This window comes from Rhipicephalus microplus, chromosome 4, assembly GCF_043290135.1.
Source record: "Rhipicephalus microplus isolate Deutch F79 chromosome 4, USDA_Rmic, whole genome shotgun sequence".
Classification (NCBI taxonomy): domain Eukaryota; kingdom Metazoa; phylum Arthropoda; class Arachnida; order Ixodida; family Ixodidae; genus Rhipicephalus; species Rhipicephalus microplus.
In genome coordinates, this window is record NC_134703.1 from 186681987 (window position 1) to 186700594 (window position 18608).

At 42.2% G+C, this 18608-nt stretch overlaps 1 protein-coding gene across 1 annotated transcript in view; it reads left to right on the top strand.

Annotated features, from left to right (window-relative positions):
* LOC119172561 (FAST kinase domain-containing protein 1, mitochondrial) overlaps positions 1 to 18608 on the top strand; it is a 90316-nt gene that overhangs the window by 56023 nt on the left and 15685 nt on the right. Inside the window, exons 5-7 of the mRNA XM_037423720.2 lie at positions 6202 to 6339; positions 16084 to 16197; positions 16796 to 16913. Coding sequence (XP_037279617.1) covers positions 6202 to 6339; positions 16084 to 16197; positions 16796 to 16913 — 370 coding nt within the window. The remainder of the gene's footprint in view (positions 1 to 6201; positions 6340 to 16083; positions 16198 to 16795; positions 16914 to 18608) is intronic.

The window sequence follows — 18608 nt, forward strand, 5'->3', positions numbered from 1 at the left end:
AAACAATCTTCTTGACCCATTCCAATGCGGGTTTCGTTCGAGAGGGTAGATCCACCACCGACCACCTCGTACGTATCGAGGCACAGATCAGAGACGCCTTCGTTCACAAACAATACTTTCTTTCTGTGTTCCTCAACATCGAAAAAGCCTACGATACAACATGGAGATTCGGAATATCAAGAGACCTGTCCAATCTTAGTGTGCGTGGCAGGATGTTTACTATTATCGAAAGTTACTTGTCCAATCGTACATTCCGTCTCAGAGTCAGCAGCGTTCTTTCCCGAACATTTGTTCAAGAAACAGGGGTGCCGCAAGGTGGTGTACTTAGCTGTACTCGTTTTATTGTCAAAATAAATTCTTTGCGTCATTCTATCCCACAAAATATGTTTTACTGTACATATGTCAATGACGTCCAGCTTGGATTTAAGTCTTGTAACCTAGCAGTTTGTGAGCGGCAGGTTCAGCTTGGCTTGAACAAGGTCTCCCAATGGGCGGTGGAAAACGGATTCCGATTAAACCCCCCAAAAAAACACGTGTGTCTTGTTCTCTAGAAAGGGAGGCGCTCACCCTGACCCTGACATTCAATTGCATGGTCAACGCCTGTCTGTTAATGCCGAATACAAATTCTTAGGCTTAATTCTGGACACCAAGCTAACCTTCGTACCACACATTAAGTATCTAAAAAACAAGTGCATCAGAACCATGAATGTCCTAAAAGTGCTGTCACGCACTACGTGGGGGAGTGACAAGAAGTGTCTCATGAATTTGTACAGGAGCCTCGTATGCACTCGCTTGGATTCTGGAGCAATAACCTATCAGTCTGCGACACCTACCGTCCTGAAAATGCTTGACCCTATTCACCACCTAGGCATCCGCCTCTCCACGGGTGCCTTCAGCACCAGCCCAGTTGAAAGCCTGCATGTGGAATCAAACGAATGGTCACTCCACCTACAGAGATGTTATATGTCTTTTCTATATCATCTCAAAGCAATGGCAGACAAGGACCACCCTTCACACTTCACAATTGATGACATGTCTACTTCTGTTTTGTTTGAAAACCGGGCATCTTTGAGACAGCCCTATTCACTTTGTGTGAAGGGCCTTTCTGAGGAAACCGGTGTGTCACTCGAATATCGTTTGATGGCTCCCGCAGGATGTCTGCCACCATGGTGGTGACAATTGATAGATTGTGATGTGTCCTTTTTAGAGATTACAAAGCACGCACCCATTGTACATATCCGCACATACTTCCTAGAACTACAACAAAAGTACACATGTCCTGAGTTCTTTACAGATGCCGCAAAGTCCAACACTTCTGTTTCATACGCAGCCATTGGCCCATCCTTCTCAGATACTGGTGTCCTGCATCCTGATGCAAGCGTTTTCACAGAAGCCTACGCAATACTTGCAGCTGGTAAACACATTGCACATATAAAACTACAAAAAGCGATAATTTACACGGATTCTCTGAGTGTGGTGAAAGCCTTGAAAACACTTACAAAAGGCAAAAACCCAGTTCTTGAGTTCCTTTATTCACTCTTATGCGCATTATACTCATCCAAACAGCATGTTGTAGTCTGCTGGGTGCCGGAACACCGTGAGATACAGGGAAACGTTTTGGCAGATCAGCTGGCTGCATCCGCCAGCAACCATGCCGCTAATGCATCAATACCAATCCCTGCACTTGACATGAAACCTTTCCTGAAAGGAAAACTCAGAGGTTACTGGCAAAACTTGTGGGATAGACACACAAGTAATAAACTAGATGTTATTAAGCCACAACTTGGTCATTGGCCGCCCCTATCAAAATCGCGACATACAGAAGTGACACTCACAAGGTTAAGAACGGGGCATACATACTCTACATATTCATATATTCTGTCTACCAGTGATCCACCATTGTGTGCGAGATGTGGAGAACCACTTACGATTCTCCACATTCTCGTCCAGTGTAATGAGTTGGACGCTCTAAGGAAAAAGCACTTTTTACTGCCCTACTGACAGCAGCTCCCACTACACCCTGGGATGCTTATCGGTAGGGATCCGATTTTTAAAATTCACTTGTTGTTTACGTTTTTAATGATGTACACAGTTTTCACTGCATATTTCAAGGTGATCTGTAGCAGGACCTGTGGTGACTACATATCTGCCATAGTCTTATTATCATGACCTTTTGACATTAACTCTCACTGCACATATTTCACGCCACTGTCATGATTTTAATACTTAAGTTTTTACCCGCATTAGCGCGAGGAATTTTAAGGCCCTTTACAGCCACTCATCATTTACAATATCTTTGTTCATATCTCTAGTCTATTGAAATGGCACTCTTTGGCCATCAATTGGCCCTTGCGCCATAAAGCGCCACACATCATCATCATCATCACTCTTTCTTTACTCTGCTTACCTCCAGCGCAGTCATCGTCTTTAAAGGTCAGCATCTTCTCTGGCAACGTTCTGTAAAAACGTGCCGGCATTGAAGATACCTTGCGGCTGATATTCGTCCAAGTATTCGGGAAGCTTATCTTATCTCCACATAGCACATGTTGCCATGTTGTCGGCAGCCCTTTTTCTATTCACGCTTTTAAACACCATATCATGGCGTTGCTTAAAGCGTGTAAGCCATCTATCGGACGAAGCAAAGCTCTCGATGCCTAGCATGGTCGCAAGTGATAAGGCTTTTGCTGCAACGATCTTGCCACTCAGCGGAAGTTGGTTGATTCACTCCTCCCGAATCCAGACGAGCAACGCTTGCTCCAACTCCGGGTGGGCGCCAGTGTGCATCCTTTTGTGAGACAACTTAAAACTGGTCATTTTCAAACACGTCCAGCAACGAGCGCTTGCTCTTGAGGATGTTTGAGGATGCCATATTTTCGGGCAATATCTTGCTTGGCGGTGCCTCCTACTTCCACGTCTTTCAAAATCTTGACTTTCGTCGCCCAGTCTAGCGTCTGATAGGGCCCGCGGTTTGCCATAGCCATGACTGCACCTGAAATACACGTAGAGCTCCATTGCATGTGGAAACACTGTCCGCTCAACGTGACAAACGGTTAAGCTAGATTCACATGCGAGGGCGAAATCCCGCTGCTCTGCGGACCGAATAGTCATGTGATTAGTTTAATCCAGTGCAGCAGCGGGCACGTCGCTTGCACACAGCCGGAGCTACGCCCGAGGAATCCTCGTGCATACTCGACTTTTCTTAGCACTGAAAAGAAAGCTACGGAGCCATATCACGGGCACCCTACTGCCAGTGAAGGTAGTTCCAAAGTAGCACCCATATTTTCTACGTGAAATATAAATGTTCCGCCTTTATTTTCTTCATGGAGCTAATAGAGACAGGACGCAGCTGACAACAGTAAGATATTCGTATTTCTTTTATCTGTGGTGACTTCTCGTTTTTGAACGCGTGAGAAAGTCCTGCCTTTTTACGTGCACCTCAAATGCTAAGCGGCGTGTGCGTCTACATGAAACGCTGATGGTGCGCCCCCATCACTTTCCACAGCGTTATGAGACACGCGCCAAAACAGACTACTTCACGTAGTGCTACATGTGCAGAAACTCCGCCTCCGTAGCTTTTCCTTCAGTGCCAAGAAAAGTAGTAGCTGAGTATGAAAGCGAGGCGTTAACCACTGCGCCACCCCTGGAAATGAAACACGTGGCTTTTAAGCCGGCTGCCTGCTTCTTAGCCATGTCAATCCAACTAATGTTGACAAATTTGATGCTGAATCTTTTCGATTGAGAGCAGATGACCATCAAATGGAGGGGTCAAAATAGCGGCGACACATTTCCAGCCACGCCGCAAGTGGAGGAGAGCGAATGAAACGAGGACGACACGTTTGGATGACGCGCATGTCACGTGATGCGCTGTTCGCTGCGAAAACGCCTTCTCTGTTCCCTCGGGTGAATCAACCTTTAGGCCCAGCGCTTGCTCACTCACTGCACAGGTCGCTCGTAGAATTGCCTCGCTGCTTTGTGGTCTGAGGTACTGTAAGCAGCTGCGATGTTAACAGCGCCGTTAAGCTGCAGGAAGCGTTGAACTGGTGGCGCTGTGGTCAGCTGCGATGCTTTTCAGTGTTGGCCGCACAGACATCGTTCTTTCGCACTGTAAAACTAGCAAATTTATCAAATATTATTACAATTTTCTCCGGGAATGCGATCGAGAATTCTAATTACCCAAAATTTGAGACTTCTAGCTTCCAATTAATGAGCATTTCTTTCTATTGAATTGCATGCAAAACTGACGGGACCTCCATTCCACTTCCAATTAAGCGACAATTCCTATTAAGCGACTTCAACTTATTGGGAGTCGACTGTACCTATTTCAAATTCAAGGACCACTGCCATTCATTCGTGTTACACGCATTTCATGTCATCCTTATGATTTTGAATATTTGTATGTTTTACCCCCCCGTAGGGCATGGTGTTTTAGGCCCCTATTCAGCCACATAACAGCACCATAGTCACATCAACAATATGTCACTGCAAACCACGCATCACTGATCTTTATTTAATGTAATTTTTTTCATAGTGCTCTTTGGCAAAGTATGGCCGTTGCGCCAATAAAAACCACATATCGTCATTGTTTAAGACAACCTTAATGAAAACCAGCATGTAACAAAGCCAAGGAAGGCATACAAGGGAAGTAATTATACCGCTCTTTGACTTTATTGGACTAATTAGGATATAGTTGTGAACGAAGTCAAGTGGATGAAAAGGTAATTTGGCACTGGCAGGAACTGAACTTTCAATTGGTCAGCTGTCCGCTTGTTAATTAAAAGATTATGTGCTACATTATGCCAGCTTGTGAAAAGAGTGTTTCACGCTCACCATTATGGCTGTGAGCGGTGTTGACTGGCACTCTCACGATTTAACATGGGTTGTTGTGTAGATATTAGAGCCTGGGAACATTTTAAATTGCTAAATAAAGTAGCAAGATCAAATCTGGTTCTTCATCGTAAACAGTTCAAATGTAAGCCGGTGGCGAACAAAATCTGGATTTGGGGCAGAAGTCGTGACGAAATGTCACGTGAAGTAATTGAAGCCTTTCACAATACAAAGAATGGTGAAACTTATTGCAGTGATAACTGTGCAGTGTTCTGTAGGAAGGAACAAGATTTTGTGCATTGTTTATGATTATGAAAAGCTAATAAGAATGTAAAGATGACACACATAGGCCTTGTGTATTCAAGGTTATCTTGTGTGCATACGTGCTTGTGCGTTCAAACATTCCAGAAATCAAAAATATATGCTTTGTGTATTCTGATGTCCTCCTGTGTGGCTGTCATTTCATCATTTCATCTAGGATAGTGGTTTATTGAAAATAATGCAAAATTGAATGCCAAATTTTGGTAAATTGATGATTTAAAAAAATTAACTACAATAAATGCCATGTTTCAACCAAAAATTGAAGTCCAGGAGACGCCCTGTCAATTTCAAAAAAAGTAAACTCTGAAAACACATCGTCCTATATATAACAAGACTTGCGGATATAAAGCTTTTGTGGGTCTACATGAACTTTGTGCAGATGTTAATTAGTATAGAGTAATTGCAAAACTAACTCTAACAGTAGTAGGATTTTTATAGAGGCAGGGTGTGTGCAAGTTATAAAGGTGAAAATTTGCCACACATAGCCAATATTCTTTTTAATGAGCTTTTAAACTTACAAAAAAATATTCAGGGTGTTGGTAACATGCACAGTTGAGCTCGAAGTGTGGCTTCATGACAATGTGTATTTTCCTGAACAGACAATTAGGCTTATCAGCCCGACACTGCAGTGAACTTATCTTTTCAGGCAGGTTACAGGCTCTAAAATGTAGTTAGTACTCATTTGTTTTGAATGCTTCAAAATTTTACAAATATTGAGTTCATATCACAGCAAATTCGAACACTGCAGTATTCATTTGTTCTGTCAATATTTCCGAACATTTGCAAATGTTTATTTATAATTCACGGCTTTGCTGCATTAAGTGATACATGAATTTTTGGTGCATAATGTGGTGCTTTTAATCACGGAGATGACTGTGCCAGCTCATCCACATTCAGTGTAATTTCGTAAGTTGGAGCATACATTTTCAGGACACCATTGCACGTTCCTTATTCCTTCATCGTCATTCACTGCTGCATCATTGCCTCATTTATCAGTTGTGTCATTGATCTTTCTTTCAAGGTGCACATCTCTACGATGTTTCTTTAATAACGCAGGATCTGTTAAGAATGAGCGAAATGATCACCACGTACGTGAGCTGCTGGCCACACTCAACCGTATTGCCTGCCTGGACTTTCCGGAAGAGCACATACCATGGTTTCACGACCAGTTCTACGCTGCACGAGCCGTAAATGGTCGGTACAACTTTTTTTTTTCACATTCTTTTTGTGTTGGTACTTGTGAGAAACGGATAATATCGAACAGAGCACTACTCAGGATAAGGACAGAAAGGCATCAGGGCATCTTGACAAACAAGACAATTTGTCGCATGCACCATCAGTAAAACAGTCCAAGAACATCAGAGACTACAACAAGGGTAACTATCTAGCCATTAATAATGAACTGTGCTCCTTTTTGACATTTTCTTACCAGGTTATCTTGGGCGCTCAGTAGAAACTAATCGGTGTTTGTTCCGTAATAAAGTGTCTGAACTAATTCATCTCTATATCCCTCTTCGCCGGGTGTACTCCAATAACCAAGCTCCATGGTATAACAGATACTTAAACCGACTTTCTAACAGGAAAAAAAGACTTTTTAGAATCGCTAAGTATTCACTTAAACCGGCCAACTGGACAAAGTACAAGACAGCCTCTTTAGCATATTCGCGAGCGCTAAAGGCTACTAAATCCTCGTTCTTCAATGTAACCCTGCCGAACATCCTGAAGACTAACCCTAAACGTTTCTGGAGTATAATGAAACCACTTAGCACCAGTAAAGCATCATTGCTTACACCCACCGGCGATCCTGTTCCCGACCATCTTTGTTCTACTGTGCTAAACGATACATTCATCAAGTCGTTTTCTTCATCTTATTATACCCAATGTCCTGAGCTTCAGTCGTACAATCATTTTGAGATGGATCCCATCATGTTTAACCCGCATGGCATCGTCATGATTATCGACAACCTAAAACTAACGTCTTCTCATGGTATTGATGGAATTAATAATAAATTTTTAAAGAATACCAAAGAATACAGTTTCATCATACTGAAGTGCATATTTTATTTATTATTTATTTGTAAATACTGCCAATCCCAAAGGGATCATAGCAGGAGGGCTTATACAATAGTTGAATACAACAGCACAAATTGTGATACAATGGAAACACCAACTAATTATAAAAAAAGTGCAACACAAGAGCGATTAGTAGCACAATAATATAAAGAAAACAGGCTCGCATAATAAAACCGTAGGCAAGGGAAGAAAAAAAAAAGGAGAAAAAGAGAAAAAGAAAAAGCATTGTGAGACTATGGTGTAAGCATTTTTACACAGTGGTGCTTTAGAGAGAGGCAACAAATGCATACTGTGGGGTTTCTGGTGTTTGAAAAGAAAAAAGTAAGAGAGACAATGCATGAAGAACTGTGACAGGTGTAGTTTCGTACATCAATAGGAGGGGGAAAACGACAACAACAACAAAAAAAAAAACTGTCTGACAGGGTTCAAGGTACGCTTTCAAGTGCAGTTAAGAACTGTGTTAGTGATGTGCTTTCTATGATATGTAAGGGAAGGTTATTCCATTCTCTTATGGTCAATGGAAAAAATGAATTTTTAAAACAGTCGGTATGGAAGGTGTATTCAGTGAGCATCTGCGTATGGTTATGTCTGGTAGGGTGTGTTTGTAAGCTTGTTATGAAGTTTGTGGCATCAATATTTACTTTGTTATGAACTATTAAGTACATAAATTTCAGTCTAGCTATTCTGGCTCGGCGCTGAAGAGTATCTATACCAGCAGTTTCCATTACCACCGTAGGTGATTCGTGTGGCGCATACTTGTTAAAAATGAACAATATTTACTTTGTTATGAACTATTAAGTACATAAATTTCAGTCTAGCTATTCTGGCTCGGCGCTGAAGAGTATCTATACCAGCAGTTTCCATTACCACCGTAGGTGATTCGTGTGGCGCATACTTGTTAAAATGAACCGTATTGCCTTTCTTTGTACACCTTCAAGTTTAGTGATGTCTTGTTTAGTAAAAGGAAACCATACTATGTTTCCGTACTCTAGTATCGGTCGGACAAATCTATTATAAGCCAACAGTTTGGTATCTATGGGGGCTAAACGGAGGCGGCGTCTGATGAAAAAGAGTCGTTTGAGCGCGGTCGCTGTTATGTGGCTTATGTGGCTACTCCATCTAAGGTCCTCAGTTATTGGTAATCCCAAGTATTTATGTTCAGTAATGGCCCTTAATTCCGTGTCATTAATTTTATATGGGAATAATGATTTATTCCTTTTTCTCGACGTTATGAGTAGGGTTGATTTTTTTGCATTTAATGTCATTTGCCAATCGGAGCACCATTTCGTTACTGTTTGTAAAGGGCGGTCAAGGGCTACATGATCTTCATGCGTGTTGATTATATTATAGATAATGCAGTCATCTGCGAACAGTTTGATGTTGACATGTATATTAGCGGGTAGGTCGTTGATGAATATTAAAAAAAGAAACGGAGCCAAAACACAACCCTGTGGTACACCGGATATCACTTGGGCAGTATCAGACGACTGGCCGTCAATTTCAACAAACTGTAAACAATCTCTTAAATAATCAGTTATCCAACTAATTATGGGGCCATTACCTAGCATTAACTTAAGCTTCAAAATTAGTTTCTGATGAGTCACTCGGTTGAAGGCCTTTGAAAAATCTAGTAGGATAAGGTCAATTTGTTTTCTGAAATCGATGCCCAGGGACAGGTCGTGAACAAGTTCCAAAAGTTGTGTCACTGTAGACAATCCACGGCGAAAGCCATGTTGGAAGGGCGTTAGGATAGACTCAGCGTCAAGGAACGATGTTATGTGTTTGAGAATAACGTGTTCAAGTATTTTAGATGCTGCGCATGTTATTGAGATAGGCCTGAAATTAGCTGGGTCATGCCTGTTTCCGGATTTGTGTACAGGAGTGATTTGAGCGGTCTTCCATTCTTTTGGAAGCCTACCAGTTGTTAGCGATTTGTCAAAGATTAAACATAAATACTTTGCGACCCATTCTGCGTACTTCTTCAGAAATGTGTTGGGAATATTATCAGGCCCAGAGTCTTTCTTGGCATCTAAATTAAGCAAAAGATTAAGGATGCCTGACTCAGTGATTTTAATAGGTTCTATATGTCTCTTAGCACATGCCTCCATATGAGGTGTACTGCTATCATCGCGTGTGAAGACTGATTGAAAATAATTATTAAGAGCGTTCGCAGTAGCTAGGCTTTCGCTGGGGGAAGCTGTTTTTTCATCGGATGACTTAGGGTTGAGGTAGTTCCAGAATTTTGTAGGTGATGTTTTTACGAAGTTATTCAGTTTGTGACTAAAGAAATTTTCTCTTGCGGCCTTTGAAGTTACTTTTAGCCTAATGATGGCATCGTCAAGGTTGTTTTTTGTTGACGTAATAAACTTTTTCTTAAGTGATTTTCTTAGTCGCTTCACTTTTCATTTTGCATGAATTACGTCACACGTGATCCATGGGTTATGTTTCTTTATCTTTTTTGCTTTTAAGGGTACGAACTTTTGAATGCAAGGTGAGACAATATCTTTGAATGTATGCCATAATATTTCAATATCAGTTGAAGCCTGGCAGGAAATTTCGGTGAAGGATGATAGTTCGTGTGAAAGGTGGTCGATAATGCTAGTATCGTCAGCATTCTGAAAGTCGGGAAAGGATTTAAGCACCGATTTGGAGCCTTTGTTGTTGACTGGTATACTACACATCACCATCTTGTGGTCCGATATTTCATCTGTTACCTCTATTTCTATTTCTTCCAAGGGAAAGGGACTGCTCAAGAAAATCAGATCTAGTATGTTCCCACCAAACCCATGATTGCGAGTAGGCGTATTAACTGCTTGGTGTAAGTTGAAGTCTAACGTAATATCTAAAATAACATATGAATGGGTGGAATGATGCACCATTGTTAACCAGTTGATATCAGGTAGATTGAAATCCCCGAGAAGGATTACTCGGCCCTGTCAAAGGTGATTATGCATGTATTTGTACAACAAAAGCATGGTGTCAGTGTCAGCAGCGGGACTTCGATAAACACAACCGATAATTATTGAATAGCAGCTGAGTAAAAGCTTGCAGAATATTGCCTCTACTTCTTCAACATGAGGTAGTGGCGTAAAATTTAATTTTTTGCTTATTAGTAACGCAACTCCACCCCCACATGTCTCTCTATCCTTGCGTAGAATCGCGTAATTTGGAGGAGTTACTTCCACATCTAGGATATCAGGGGATAGCCATGATTCAGTGATACCTATGAATTCTGGTTCTAGCGAAATGAGCAGATCTTCCAGGCAGTCTTTTTTGTTTAAAATGCTATGCGCATTGATGTTTAAAAACGTTATTTCTGATTCGTATTTTGGCGGCGCAGGCGCAATGTCCGTGCATCGTCTTGACTGTTTTTTGGCCGATCATCGGCATTATAGCTAGATACCACAGGAGCGATGTCATCTTTTTCACAGTCCCAAATAAACAGTTCTCCATTTATGCACAGTTTGTTGTAGTTCATTATGACTTTATCTCCGGCATGTCTGAATTTCTTTGCACAGTTCCATAATTTCCTTCTTACATCACGAATTCGACTTGAGAAGTCTTCGCTGATGGCAAAGCTAGAGCCTTTTAATTTGAAGCAGTTTTTAAGCACTATGTTTTTGTCTCTGTGATCAAGAAGCTTGAGTATAACTGGTCTAACCTTCTTTGTAGCTGGTTTGCCTAATCTATGAATTCTTTCTATAGCGACAGGTTCTGTTTTTAGGATGTCACTTATTATTTTCCCGTTAACAATGGTATCAAGCGAACTCGGGTCTTCATTTTTTTCTTCGGGGATACCATGTATTATGAGGTTATTTCTTCTAGACCGATTTTCTAAATCGTCTATTTTCATCTCTAGTGCAGATACGAGATTTCTTAATGATGTGATTTCCCTCATGCACAATGATATCTCATTTTCAAGAGCGGGTAGGCTTTCCAACTTCTTGTCAATGGATGCCAATGTTACCTCTTTCATTTCTTTAACATCGTTTGCTATCTGCTGGAGCTGTTTGGAAAATTGCGTCATATCAGGTCCAGGGTTAGTCTCTACATCACCAGCAAGAAGCAATAATTTCACAAGAAACGGTCCCAAATCACAAAACATAGAACAAATCAGCCATGGGCACGGCAGCACAACTATGTAAGGGTTGCTGGTTCGGAAGCACTTGCCATAATTTTTCCTCACCTGCACGAGATAGATGAATGGATTAGCGAGACGCATCTCAGCCATGCTGCCGTGCCCATGAGCTGTTCGAGGGTCGTACGGCATTCTTATAGCCTTGTGGGTAAATTGCGTCATCGTGGTGGCGCCATGGTCGTTCCCTGAAGTAATCGGAGACGACAAGCACATGTGCGGTAGCGTCCACATCACCGGGTTGAATGGCGCCTTCGCCTCATGCCAGTCGATGCCGTCGGTTAGCTTGGTCGAGGCAGGATGTGTCCGAGCACATGATCCATTGTGCACCGCTGACGAAGTCAACAGTGCCGCAAAAAGCTGCACGAGATAGATAAACGGATTAGCGAGATGCATCCCAGCCATGCTGCCGTGCCCATGAGCTGTTCGAGGGTCGTGCGGCATTCTCATAGCCTTGTGGGTCCAATGCGTCATCGTGGTGGCGCCATGGTCGTTCCCCGAAGTAATCGGAGTCGACAAGGGCATGTGCGGTAGCGTCCAGATCACAGGGTTGAATGGCGCCTTCGCCTCATGCCAGTCGATGCCGTCGATTAGCTTGGTCGAGGCAGGATGTGTCCGAGCACATGATCCATTGTGCACCGCTGACGAAGTCAACAGTGCCGCAAAAAGCTGCACGAGATAGATGAACGAATTAGCGAGACGCATCCCAGCCATGCTGCCATGCCCATGCTGCCGTGCCCATTTTCACAATTGTATCATGATGGTGTACAACCTGAAGACTGGAGAACTGCTGCGATTATTCCAGTACATAAAGGCGGTGATAAACGTAGTCCATCTAACTATCGTCCTATATCTCTCACATGTGTACCATGCAAAATAATGGAACATATAATATTTTATCATCTTGTTAATTGTCTAGAGGATAATAGCTTCTTCTCTTCAACTCAGCATGGCTTTCGAAAGATTTTTTCTTGTGATAGTCAACTATTTTCTTTTACTAATGATTTGCATTTATCTTTGGACTCTGCTTCTTTAACTGACTGTATATTTCTTGACTTTGCTAAAGCGTTTGATAAAATTAACCATTCCCTGCTCTTACATAAACTAAGTGTTCTAAAAATTGACCCTGCAGTTTTTAACTGGATTTGTGCATTCTTTTCTTCTCGTGTTCAATTTGTCAACACTAACGATGTTAATTCTTTCACTGCACCGGTTGATTCTGGGGTTCCTCAAGGATCAGTACTTGGCCTACTGTATATTCTTAATCTATATAAATGACTTACCTTCTTCTGTTACTTCCAAAATTTGTTTGTTCGCTGACGACTGTGTGATTTACCGTAACATATCTAATGACAATGATATTCATTCTCTACAGGCTGATCTCAATAACATACTTCATTGGTGTCATATTTGGCAAATGGAACTAAACATTAAAAAATGCAAGTCTATGAGGATTTCTCGGTCGAGTACAACTTGTCCAACTTACTTTCTTCACAGTCACCCCCTTGAAACTGTAACATCTTACCTGTACCTCGGCGTCCACATAACTAACACTTTGTCCTGGAAATTACATACAGAACATATAACGTCCAAAGCTAATAAAACACTGGGTTACCTTCAAAGAAACTTCTTTCTCGCTCCATCATCACTAAAGTTATTACTATATACTACATACGTCCGTTCTCAAATGGAATACGCTTCATCTGTTTGGTACTCCGGTCAGGTAACATTATCACACATGTTGGAATCTGTTCAAGATCGTGCAGCTCGTTTCAATTTGGCTAACTACCATCGTTCAGCTAGTGTCACTCAAATGAAGGCATCTCTAAACCTCATCCCACTAGTTACCCGCCGAAAGCGCACTCACATTTGCCTGTTTCATAAAATATTCTATCATAATCCGAAACTCCGTTCCCGTTTAATCCAAGCTGCTCCCTTCATTTCTCTTCGCCGTAATCACCAACAAAAAGTCACAGTCCCCTATTGCAACACAGTAACATATGCCCAATGATATCTCCCAAGAACTTGTAATGAATGGAATTCCCTGCCTGCATCAATAACAAGCATCAATGAATCCATTCAACTTAAGAATGTCCTTAAAACAATGATTACCTAATTACCACCTGTATGTTTGTTGAACAGTTTATTTGTATTGCTTTGTGCCTTCACCATGTAATAAAAATAAAATTAGTGTTATCATTTGCTTTATTACGATGTGAGTTGTTAGGATTAATAATCTTTGTACCACAATTAGTGACAACATTTTTATGCCATTTGCTTTGTATTTCTTGTTTTTTCATTGTTGTGCATGCCCTTCCCCTCTGAAATGTGATGTGTACCCTGGGGGTAAAAATAAATAAATGAATAAATAAATAAGAGCAAGAGGTCGTGGAGGTAGATAAATTGTGTGACAGACTAGTGATAATCCTCTACTGTGTTTTTGTCAGTGTTTTATTCTGGGGCCCACCAAAGCTCCACTGACGTATTCCCGTCACAGATACGATGTAAAATATATACTGATAGCATAGAAAAGCTAGGAGAAAAAGTTCTATCTGCTGGAATTGAACCTGTGACCCCTTGCTCCGCAGTGCATAACACCAAACGACTCGGCCAAAAAATGTACGCTTTTCAGCACACTGACAGCGAGCCATTTATGAACACCATTTGCCTTTGGCGGTACTCACACCTTGGTGGCACTTCAACATGCTCTCATTATCACTAGCACGATGGCACAAGGGGCACACGCTATAAAAGTCACGATCCGTGCCATGTGATGCGCACACGCCTCTATTGGGTGGGGTCGCTTGCGTATGCACGCTTATTTCTTATTTCTTGACTGTAGTGGTATGTATGTCTTCTGCTTTCAGCAAAATTTTGCGTTGAAGTCGAACCAAAGCGATGCTGTTTCCTCAGCCTTTCTTCCTCTTTCAACTTCTGTGTAAGCACAACTGATCTAGTGAACAAGTGTGTGATCTCTTTGAGTTTGTACCTCCAAATCTGTCTCATAGACGTCAATATATAATAACATCTGAAATTTATTATGCTAAATATCTTCAGCGTTCAATATTTTGAACTTCCTGCCAAAATTTCAAGTATAAAACAGCGTTTATTTAGCCCCCACCGCTGCCACATCTATCATCTCTTTGTTTTCTTGATTCAATAAATGTGCTAGCGTAGCAGAGCTTAAAAGACAGCTTAAAAGGAGATTAGGATGGGGTGAAGCCTAGTAATTCCAAAGGGGGTTTCGCAAATTAGGCATGGACCGTATTTGTTTTCAAGAAGTTAGACCAGTTTGAATAGTATGATTCAAGTGCAATTTGAATTGAATAGCAAACACTATTAGAAAAATATTTGAAATTTTAAATATTTGCACATTCCTAATTAATACTCAGAGCAGGCAGCGTGCGAGAGCTACAACATCGTAATGCAGCCATTTTTTAAAGAGGAGGTTGATTCGTTAGGACATTCCAAGGCATTCAGTATTACGTAATTTTTGGAGTACTGTGAGAGGTTTCTGATACAAGAAGCGAAGAAACCAAACAAACATACGCAGCCTAAAACTGCAAGAGATGACAAGGAAGTTGAGGATCAATTGATTGATTGATTGATATGTGGGGTTTAACGTCCCAAAACTATAAAATGATTGAGAGATGCCGTAGTGAAGAGCTCCTGGAATTTGAACCACCTGGGGTTCAAACCTGAGCACACGGGCCCACATCATTTTTGCCTCCATTCAAAATGTAGCTGCCATAGCCGGGAAAGTTGAGAATCCTAAGGGAAAGATGGCTCTGGGTTTGGGCATAGTTTTCTCAAATTTATGGTGCTGAAACCCTCGATAAAACCAGGAACCTGTAGTAGACTTTGTTAGTGTTAATATAAATCTTTGTTGCTAGTGTGTCAATTTGCAGGTAATGTTAGGCACATATTTTAGTGAGGGATTTCAAAGCAATGTACAAGGGGCATGCAATATTTGCTCATTATTTATGATCACTTTTCTTATGGTGGGAGACAACGTCAGGTGAAAGAAATAATTTTTAAAATTTAAACAATTATCATCTTAGTTAAAGGGTAGGTGGCAAAACTGTGTAGTGACTGCAAAAAGTAAAAATAAAGTTTAATAATGTCATGTAACTACTATCCCTTGTATGGCAGGACGTTTCGAAAACCCACGGGGTCCGTTAATGCATTCGCCTAAGACAGCTACTGAAAGGCAAAGGCCACCCAGTTTGGCTAAGACAGAGGAGCAGCCTTAGAGCCCATTATAAGCTTTATCAGTCTTCCTACTGTGAGTGCAGTTACAAAGTACCCACTATACCATAATTTGCCTGAGGATAGCAGCTTACAACAAGCAACTTATTAAGCAATTCACACGGTGTGATGCGTGGCACATTCGTGTGCCTTTGACTCACAGTAAAGCATCTGTTCATGTGACTTCTTGGTCAACATCACAACTTTGTAGGGCGTTTGGCCAAGGCGTTTTCTAAGCAGTGTGGCTTTGCGACAGAATACTTGACTGCCTTGTGGAATTTCTGGGTATGATGCAGGTAAAACCCTGATGTTAATGAGCTGTATTTATTTAGGTAGCACGAGTTTTTGTACTGCAGGTTGTGTTTTTGAAGGCCAGCAGCCGATGAAGCACTTGAGGCAATAACTTTAATAATTTATCATTAGTGAATACCTGCACGACATAATGCTTGATGTAAGGACTGTCTCTGTCGCTTTGATTGCAGCTCGAAGACACTTGACTGCCCTGCAAAAAGACGTTCAAGACAACCTGGAGCACGTCCTAGGTGGAAGTCAGTTTGTGCAGAGACATGTGTTTGCACCGTATGGCTACCTGCTTTGTGAGTCTTTTTTCTTCATCGATTGACTATGCATTGCTCAGTATGTATTCAGACACTTTCCGATGGGACACCGTTCATGCTGTGTTCAGCCACAGTGTAGAGTCGACATTACCTGCAGATATGCATGCCGATTGACGCCCAGAGTTATTCAGTCGTACGTGTTCTGAAACTGCCCACACGCCTACATGTGTGTGAATACAGTCGCAACATTCCCTTAAATCACGAAAGTCAGCTGATTGTGGTGCCACCTAGAGGCAGAAAAGCGAGCTGATGAAAGGCATCTTCACAGGTTACGATACTCAAGCTTTCAAGTGGTGCCGCATCGATGAAGTGAGCAGTGCGTTTACGATTGCAACTTGCATTTTGCAGATGATGCCACAGCCATCATCTGCAAGTAATCTCAATGTAAGCAGAAACAAATCCCATATTTTATGTCAGGTCACAAACTTTAGTACCTCTGAGTACTTGTTATGAGCACAAGAATAAATATCTCCAATGTTTTGAATATCTAACGCCCAGTATACTTATTTCGTACCAATGATGATCAGTCCCTGAAGTAGTGATTGATGATATCGAATCAACTACCTCTCTCTTCCAGCACTCTCCTGTGAGCTGGACGCATCAAAGACACCTGTTGAGTTCAGCAGCAGCACCAGGGAACACCACAAGATTCCAGAAAGCCAAGCTCCGGCAGCATTTCATAGGGCTCACAAAAGGTACGAGGACCCATCAAAGTTTTTACCGATATACTGTTACTGTGTTTTCAGTGTTTCTTTCTGTTTGTAAAAATTGATTGTGTGTATTCTAATCTTTAAAGAAAAGAAATCGTCATAGTGTGTTTTGATCATTCGCTAGAATACTTGTTTTTATGACACAAATGTCTAAGTGTCACTCGCTAGAAACCCAGCTCACTCGCTGGGTTTCTTGCCGACCTGTTGTGACCCCATCATCTCCGACGACAGCGCAGCTCTGGCCGACTGGCTCGCCCTACGCCATCTTCTGCCGCCGACAAGAGCTTTCGCCGAGTAATGCCCCGTCCTTGGACTCCTGCGACCGTGTCCATCTTTCCTATATTCTCCTTACTTCCGTATGTGGCTGTCTTTGCGCCTCGCTCTCTCCTTCCGCCTCGCTCTATCTCTATAACTTTTAATCCTATTCTTTTAATGCCTCCTTACCCCCATTCCTCGTGAGCTACTGTTGAGGTGTCCTCCCCCTGAGAAACAGTTATGGGGCTAACTTTTATCTTCTTTTCATTTAAAATCACTTCCACCTCCCCAGCTATCATACACCTGTTCCCGCATTGAGCGTCCCTTGCTTTGACTGAGCAAACAACCTTAGTGAAGATTGACACGATCATGAGGAAAACAGAGTGCTGCATGAGACAACAAGGTGACACAGTAGTAAATGCAATGTGCACTGTTTAAGCAGAAGCTGATCACCATCGGCAAGGAAACCCTGCCGTTTGTGCCATTCAGGCTAAACTTTAAAGGGCCACTCACCAGGTTTGACAATTTTGAGCTGACAAGCGCAATGCGTAGACGAGGCATTCATGATCGTGTCTGCCAAAATTTGCAACACTACGCGTCGTGGAAATGGGTCAAATTTCAAGATGAACGCTGCTCCCCCTCCCTTCTGCCGGCTTGGGCATAGAGAATGAGGGCATGACGTGCGCGTATAAATGGCCCTGCGTACACGGCAATGCAGTGATGTTGGTCCTCTACGTAGACGACTCTTCTATGACGTTGCAAGCCGTGGCACGTGACATGGCCATAATTATTTAACATGGCATGCATAGTTTATGTAATTTTGTTGCTTGAAGAGATTAATAAGCTCTAGATAAATAATGAGACGCAATAAGAGAATGTGAGCATCTTTTTGCCATTTTTCTCTCGTGAATTGCAACGAGATGCGGGGCTAATGTGCGGCATCTCGCATGCGTTCGTGTCCCCGGGATCAGCGCATCGAGCAGACGACCACCGTGGAACGCTCCTACGCGTTCGCGCACTCATTGTGCTCATCTATTCTACGGCGTCTAAGCCAGCGTTTCCAAACCATCCCGCAGAACCAGGCAGAAGACCACAAAGTAACGCGGGACAACAAAGCAACGCCGCTCGCGTGCTTGGGAGTTGGACTTGTTTGGGCACGTCATGTGCACGTGACCTCTTGGTCGGATGGCAGGATGAGGAAGCAATTTGGCTTGCGAAGGCTATGAGGAGGAGTGGCAAGGGTTTCGAGCTCACCTCCTCTGATCCTCGTTTCGCGCTGCTTCAAAAAACCCGTTTTCTCCGCTTGTGATGAACCGATTCAAAAAAATTTTGTGGCAAAATGTTTTCATTGGACACCCAACAACTTCCACTGTCTAACTAAAATTCGGTATGGGGCCTGGTGAGTGGCCCTTTAATGCTGCCGCA